This window comes from Diceros bicornis, chromosome 17 (genome assembly GCF_020826845.1).
Source record: "Diceros bicornis minor isolate mBicDic1 chromosome 17, mDicBic1.mat.cur, whole genome shotgun sequence".
In the NCBI taxonomy this organism is placed as follows: domain Eukaryota; kingdom Metazoa; phylum Chordata; class Mammalia; order Perissodactyla; family Rhinocerotidae; genus Diceros; species Diceros bicornis.
In genome coordinates, this window is record NC_080756.1 from 14,933,622 (window position 1) to 14,942,067 (window position 8,446).

The 8,446-nt window shown below is 34.0% G+C and overlaps 1 protein-coding gene across 1 annotated transcript; it reads right to left on the reverse strand.

Moving 5' to 3' along the window:
• Positions 1 to 6,831: 6,831 nt before the first annotated feature.
• LOC131415687 (olfactory receptor 6C6-like) lies at positions 6,832 to 7,764 on the reverse strand (the record flags this gene model as incomplete). The annotated part of the gene is made up of 1 exon (XM_058557504.1): positions 6,832 to 7,764. A coding segment is annotated over exon 1 (933 nt), but the record flags the coding sequence as incomplete, so codon positions are not given.
• Positions 7,765 to 8,446: the final 682 nt, after the last annotated feature.

The window sequence follows — 8,446 nt, forward strand, 5'->3', positions numbered from 1 at the left end:
AATTAAAAATATGAATTAATTAATAAAATTCCTCAGTTACATTAATTACATTTCAAGTACTCAGTAGTCAAATGCGGCTAGTGGCTAAAACACTGGACAATACAGATTATAGAACGTTTCCATTAATGCAGAAAATTGTTTTGGACCCTTATTTTTCCTTTTCATTTCTCTGAAAAAATTAATTAAGTATATACAACCTTTTATAGAACCTAGGCCCTGTGTAACCTTTGTTCTGACCTCATGAAATTGTTCACCATTTCTTGTAATTGCTAGGCATTTTCTCTCTCTCTCTCTCTCTCTCTCTCTCACACACACACACACACACACACACACACACACACTTTTATTTAAGGATTAATCTAAATGTCATGTAATCTTTGAAATCTTTCCTGTTTGCCAAGCCAGGAGTAGGTGCTCTCTCTTCTCTGCTCTCCTAAAACTTTTTACTCTTACCTTCCCCTATTGCAATTTTTTGTACATATGTCTATTTCTATTAAAAATCTACTTAATGTTGAGGTAATGGGCTTTGGTTAATTCATATTTACATATCTGGTGCCAGGTAGAGATACACAACACCAAACTTAATTGTGGTGTCTTATCCTTTTTATATATTACTGTATTTGGATTGCTAGTAAAATTATGTTAAGAATATTTGCATCTATATTCAAGAGAGATATTGGGCTGAAATTTCCTTTCTTTTGTTTGTGTGTGTGAGGAAGATCAGCTCTCAGCTAACATCAGATGCCAATCCTCTTCTTTTTTTTTTGCTGAGTGAGATTGGCCCTGAGCTAACATCCGTGCCCATCTTCCTCTACTTTATATGGGACGCCGCCACGGCATGGCTCAGCAAGCAGTGCATTGGTGTGCACCTGGGGTTCGAAGCGGCGAATCCTGGGCAGCCACTGTGGAGCATGAGCACTTAACCGCTTGCACCACCGGGCCGGCCCCTGAAATTTCCTTTTCTTGTAATTTATTTTTTCTAGTTTCAAACTAGGCTAATGCTAGTTTCATAAAAAGTGTTGGTAAATGTTCTCAACTCTTCTGATTTCTGAAAGAGTTGTACAGATTTAATATAATTTATTCCTTAAAAGTTTGATAGTAGCCAGCCCTGAGGGCCTAGTTAAAGTTCGGCACTCTCCCCAGTTCGGAGGCCTGAGTTCATTTCCCAGTCACGACACCACACCACTGGTCTGTCAGTTGCCATGTTGTGGTGGCAGGTCACATGGAACAACTAGAAAGACTTAAACTAGGATATACAACCATGCACTGGGGTTTGGGGGAGGGGAAGAAAAAGGACATTTAAGAAAAAAGAAAGATTGGTGGAATTCACCAGCGAAATCATCTGAGCCTGGAGTTTTATTTTTGAAAGGGTTTTAACTACACATTTAAATTCTTTAATAAATACCGAGATATTCATGCCTTCTGACGTGAATTTTGGTAGTTTGTATTTTTTAATAATTGGTCCATTTCATTTAAGTCATCAAATTTATGAACATAGTGTTGTTTGCAATTTTCTCTCATTTTCCTTTTCATATCTGTGGAATTATAGTTATGCCTTCTCCTTCATTCCATGTATTAGTAGTTCGTGTCTTTCTTAGTCTTGCTAGATATTTCTCAATTTAATCTTTTTTTTAAAAGCTAAGTTGTGGTTTCATTGACTTTCTCTATTGTTTTCCTGTTTTCAATCCACTGAATTCTGCTGTAATATTTATTATCTCCTCCCCTCTGCTTGTTTTATGTTTAGTTTACACCTCTTTCTTAAATTTTCTAATATGGAAAAAGTGTTTTGATTTCAATTGTATGTGTTTACTTGTGTGTATACACAGAGACACAAAAACACATATACATATATAGAGTATGATTTTAATTGCTCCCCAAAATATGCATTTAATCCTGTAAATTTCTCTTTAAGCAGTGTGCTAGCTGTATCCCCCAATTTTTTTTTTTTTTTGGTGAGGAAGATTGGCTCTGAACTAACATCTCTGCCCATCTTCCTCTATTTTGTATGTGGGATGCCACCATGGCATGGCTTGATGAGTGGTGCATCAGTCCACGCCCTGGATTAGAACCTGTGAACTCTGGGCCTCCAAAGCGGAGCATGTGAAATTAACCACTATGCCACCGGGCCGGCCTCTGTATTCCCCCAATTTTGATATGTTGTGTTTTTGTTTTCATTTAGTCCAAGATGCGCTTAATCTTCCCTTGAGAATTTCTGTTTTCCCATGGATGATTTAGAATTATATTGCTTAATTCCCAAATAATCATAGATATATTTCTATTATTTATTTTTAGTTTAATTCCTTTATAGGCTGAGAATTCATATTCTATGATTCTAGTCTTTAAATTTGTTCATTGTGCTTTTTGGACCAGAATTTGGTTTATTTAGGTGAATGTTTCATGTGCCCTTGAGGAGAATTAATTGAGTGACTACAGCAAGCTAAACATGAAGATAGGGAGACAAAAAAACACACACAGTTTTACCATCAGAAATCTCAAAATCTTGGAGAGACTTAATAAGTATACAATCGATAATCCATGTGAACATGGAACAAGATAGATAATTCTGCTTACTGTATATATAGAAATTGAATATCAGTAATTAAGTGACTTTCCATCATCCCTTGATTCAGGCAGAATCAGTACTTTAACCTAATTTATGACTATAAGTCTGAGATTCTTTTTATTATAATCAAACACTTTGGTGGAACTATAGGATATGCACTTAGGTTTATATTGTTCAAAACAGGGTTATATTCATGATAGAATTATGTACAATGATATTTCTAAATTCTCAATGACTATTAATTTCTGAAATTTATTATAATCCAAAGAGACAGCGACACATTTTTTCTATGATTTCCCGTTTACTATCTACACACAAACACACGTATGTAAACATGAACACACTAGATACAGAGAGGAAATTTCAATGTGAACTCGAAATCAGATAATGTTAAGGATTTTTTTGTTAATGGTGATGGGTTTGATAATATAATGCCATGCCAATTTTTTATTACTTTATTAATCTGATAATAAATATTTATTTAATTACCAATTATAAATAGTAGACATACTCTGCTGAGTGCCAGAGTATACTCTGGGATAAATGCAAGAAAGAATATATAATTTATAACCTCAATGATTTTATAGATCATTTAGTTTGATAGTTATATAAATAAATAATTAGAATTTAACTTTTATTTGTATATATCTATATACTGATTGGACCCCAAGGGAAGGATTTATTCATTGAGGGTGTTGTAGCAGGCTTAGAACAAGAATAAGAATTTGCCAGAGTGAGAATTTAGGAAATTATATTTCAAGTAAAAATAATCACTTCTAAATGATATTTTCAACAAAAAGCAGAATGTTAGTGTTTCCATATACACAATAAATTATAAGGAATGAGTGCATTATGGAGAAGAAATTAAAAATATCATGTAAAAATTACTTTCAAACTTCTTTTTGTTTTCATGAGAAAGATTTTAAGAGCTGCATCAATTTTGGGAGAGGCAAATTACAGCATAAATTTCCCCCGTTAGTAACCACTCACAATGTGCCAAGAGCATTGTGATAACTGCATTTATATTCTATATAGTTTCTTCATATTTACACTTTCTAGGCACTGTTCTAAGTTACGTGAACAAAACTCCATGAACTAGGTAATTTTATCACTCATTCCCATTACACAGATGAAGAAAAAGAGGCACAGAGAGTTTAAGAAATTTTTTCAGAATTACCAGAGTTTTTAACTGACAAATTCAGGATGACTCCACAGATAGTTCTCTTAACAAATATACTACACTGCTTAATCTATTTAACTTCCTCATTATTTTGTTTTTTTTATTCCTATTCTCAAAAAATTGCAACAAAATTAATTTCTTTGGGGTTATCAAGCAGGGAAGGAACTAAGAGACTATGTCCTAATCCACAGCAACAATTAGTGAGGAAAAGAACAGCAAGTGTTAAAATGACCAGTGGTTCCTATCAAAAGAGAGGAGAATGAGATGAGTCTTGCAGACTGCACTGAAAAGATGCACATCACAAGTCAATTTATGGCTGAAAAATGGTCCTTAACAAGGCAAAAAAAAAAATTAACGATATCATTCCACACATATCCTTCTACTTTTTCTCTTGTGTCAATATCCTGAGGTATTTTCTTGGGAAAAGTACAATAAGGAGAAAGATTCTGAAGACATGAGGGGAAAAATTATTTCCTTTTGGCAACGTTTTTTGTTTTAATTCAGATAAAGTTTATATAACATAAAATTCACCATTTTAATCTTTTAAAAATGCACAATTAGGGGCCGGCCCGGTGGCGCAAGCGGTTAAGTGCGCGCGCTCCGCTGCGGCGGCCCGGGGTTCGCTGGTTCGGATCCCGGGCGCGCACCGACGTACTGCTTGGTAAGCCATGCTGTGGCGGCGTCCCATATAAAGTGGAGGAAGATGGGCACCCATGTTAGCCCAGGGCCGTCTTCCTCAGCAAAAAAGGAGGAGGATTGGCGGATGTTAGCTCAGGGCTGATCTCCTCACCAAAAAAAAAAAAAAAAAAATGCACAATTAATTGGTTTTTAGTATATTCACAGTATTTTGCAACCATCGCCATTACATAATACCAGAGCATTTTCATCACCCCACAAAGAAACCCCATATCCATTAAAGAGCTATTCTCTTACCTCTGCTACCATCATCCCTAGACAACGACTAGTCTATTTTTTGTCTCTATGGACTTGCTGATTCTGCACATTTCTCACAAATGCAATCAGAAAATATGTGGACTTTTGTGTCTGACTCTCTTCACTAGCATAATGTTTTTAAGCTTCATCCATGCAGTAGCATGTATTGGTACTTTATTCCTTTTCGTGGCCAGATAATATTTGATTATATGAATATACCACATTTTTTAAATCCATTTATCACTTGAAGGATATTTGGGTTGTTTCTATTTTTGCCTATTATGTATCTCTACATTAACGATATACAAAAATCAACTCAAAATAAATGAAAGAACTAAATGTAAGAGCTAAAACTATAAATTTCTTAGGAGAGACCATAGGTATAAATCATTGTAACTTTGGATTAGGCAATGGTTTCTTAAATATGACACAAAAAGCACAAGCAACAAAAGAAAAAATAGATAAACTTGACTTCATCAAAATTAAAACTTTTGTGATCAAATAACACTATCGAGAAAGTGAAAAGACAAAACAAAGAATGGAAAAAATATTCACAAATCATATATCTAATAAGATTCTAGTAGTTTTTAAAGAGCTTATTGGAAAGCTTTCAGGGCCTTGAATATAATAACATAGACTCACTTCCTTCTATTTGCCACAGAAAAGCAGATGGTTAACAGTGTTGGGTTAAAAATAGTAAAATGAATCAGAACACACATCTGAACTTAAATTATTTCTATTCAGGGCCACATGGATAATAGTTCACCATCAAATACCTTAACAATTCTTCACTAATGTTTCTCTCATAGCATATTATATTCAATATGGAACTCTATACATTTTAGGGATTTCCTTGTAGGTCATTTTGTTTTTAACTGACAGGATATCATTAATACTCCTTTCTTAAAAGGCATTAAATATATGGGTGAGTATGTGCAGGGGTGAGCAAAGGGGAAGTCCCAAGAAGACTTAACTTATTTTTTAAAACCTCCTTTTATTTGTCTCAGATATCTAATGCTCAGCAGTTCCTTTCGGCTTATTCTCCTAAATATCTCTGGAACCATCTCCCTGAGCTACAGATTCATTGCCACTATCGCATTTTAACTTCCAAATAACTCATTTAATTTAACACATTAGCCCTCTAATGTCTTCCTGACTCCAACATCTAAAAACCCATCTTCAGTACAGTTAACAGAGCAATCTTTCTAAAATAAAAATCCGATCACATAGATTCTTAAATTAAAATAGAAAACTCATATGAACCAACTGCCTCCGAATCACCTACAGTCCATGTTTCTATCCTGTACTCCAGGTAAATTGAAAATAAATTTAAGGGATGAGAATATAGATTTTGTATTTAAATAAGCTAACCAGGTGGGATTTTTATTCATTCTGAATTTTCAGGTCTATAGACCTACCAGGTAAAGTCCAAATACATTTAAGACATAAAAGTATTATGATTTGAAGTCTCCCTTTTTTTCTTGGATTGTTGAATTCTGTCTCAACTGAGGCAATCTTTTCCCCAAGGGCAGCTAATGTTTATCGAGAACTCATTCTGGGCCAGATACAGATCTAGAATCACTTTATGTATATTATGTCATTTCATTCTAAAAATAACCTTATAAAATAGGAATTATTATTATTATATCAATTTTATACCTTAAGAAAGTTAGCAAGAAATAATTTGAGAAACTTGATGAGATTCACACGTATGTCTGGATTTAAACCTTGGTTGACTGGCTCAAAAGTCTACACTCCAAATTATCAGGCTTGTGATAACAGCAAGTGACATTTGAAATACTTCTAGAGCTCCAACAGTAGAGCATGTTGTTATATTTATGTCTATAAAATTCTCTTATGACTAATATGTAATTAAAATAGTTTTTTTGAGAAAGTCAGTACCATGTCTTCTAGAGTAAATGAAATTTAACATTTGTGTTGATAACGAGAAGAGAGGACTCTTTCTAGAGCACAGAAAGGAAGGCTAATTATAAAGAGAAGTAGGAAGAAAAAGGACCATTGTGCTGAAAGGTTTGGTTAAAATTTTGGGAGAAGGTTAACTAATTGAAGGACAAATTAAGTAAACAAAAAAATGAGTAAAAATTTTTATTTACTTCTTCTCCAAGATTTTAAAATTAATTCTTTTCCTCATCTTTATGAAAAAAAAAGAAAGCTTTTGGAGTGTATCCTTGTAGACTTGTTTCACTGGCTGGTTCCGTAAGGTGTAAATGAAGGGATTTAATAAGGGGACAACTGAGGTATAGATAACAGCAACACCTTTGGATAAAGTCAACCTTTCCTTTGCCGATGGCTTCATGTGAATAAAGATACAGCTCCCATAAGTGAGGGAGACTACGATCATATGAGAAGAACATGTGGAAAAAGCCTTTGTTCTTTTCTCAGCAGAGGGGATTTTTAGAACAGTCTTGATAATAGATGTGTAGGAAAAAACCACTAATAGCAACGTAACCATGAGTGTTCCACCAGCTAAGATAAATGAAACCAATTCTAGGAAATGAGTGTCTGTGCAAGAAATATGCAGCAGAGGGGAAGTGTCACATATGAAATGATCAATTACTTTGGAAGCACAGAATTCCAGTCTCAGTCCCAAGACCAATGGAGGAAAAGTCATCAGAAAGCCAGCTGTCCATGAGCTGAGTACCAGGTGGTAGCACATTTTGTTGCTCATAATGATCAGGTAATGTAGGGGTTTGCAGATTGCTACATAACGGTCAAAAGACATGGCAGCCAGTAGGTAAAATTCTGTAACTGCTAAGAAGAGGGAAAAGAATAACTGAGATGCACAACCATTGTAGGAAATGATTTTGTTTTTAGTCAGGATGGTGATCAGGAATCTGGGAATACAGATTGTCGTCAATAAAACTTCCAGGAAGGAGAAGTTTCGGAGGAAAAAATACATGGGATTCTTGAGGCGGGGATCCAGCAAAGTAAGGAGGATGATAGATAAATTCCCCATCATACTCAACATATAGTTTAGAAAGAGAAATATAAAAATCACAATTTGTAATTGTGGTTCATCAGTCAGTCCTAGGAGAATGAATTCTATCTCTCTTGACTGGTTCTTCATTTCAGATTTGAGTCCTATTAAATAGACATAGGAAAACAACTCCAAAAGTGGAAATAATCAGATTTTTTAAAAGCTACAGACATAAAAAAAATTCAGAAATGTATACAAGTTCAAAACTTTGATCCAATTTGATAAGACAGAGCATATCTAAAATTACAACATAGATCAACCTAAGCAGCCTCTAACTGACTGTTCCATTTAAACCACACTTATCTTTACAACACTATTAAATCCTTTTTTTTTCCCCATTTGAATTTGAAAGATAATTTAAATTTTAGCTGATCATTTCCAAAGGATCTGAATTCTGTTTAAATGTCCTAAGCAAAGAGAACATAAGTATAACTTGAAATGTATTTTCAATGTATATTTCATATATTGTTGAAAAACTTCTTATAACATCTAGACAAGTATACCAGTGTCAATTTGCAATGTTTATTCTAAAATTCTTTGCTCATCAAAATACTTTTTAAATATATAGAACATATACAAATAACAACAATTACATATTTCCTCTATGATTGAAATACTTTCATATATTCCATTAATTATTTTGTCCCATTATGGTAATTCTCCATTGCTCCTTTACCCCATTTCATATATTTATCATCTTGGGGGGGTTTCGAGTACATCAGTCTTCTCATAATTAGTTGTATATAATCAAGAAGTATTGAATATTGCATCT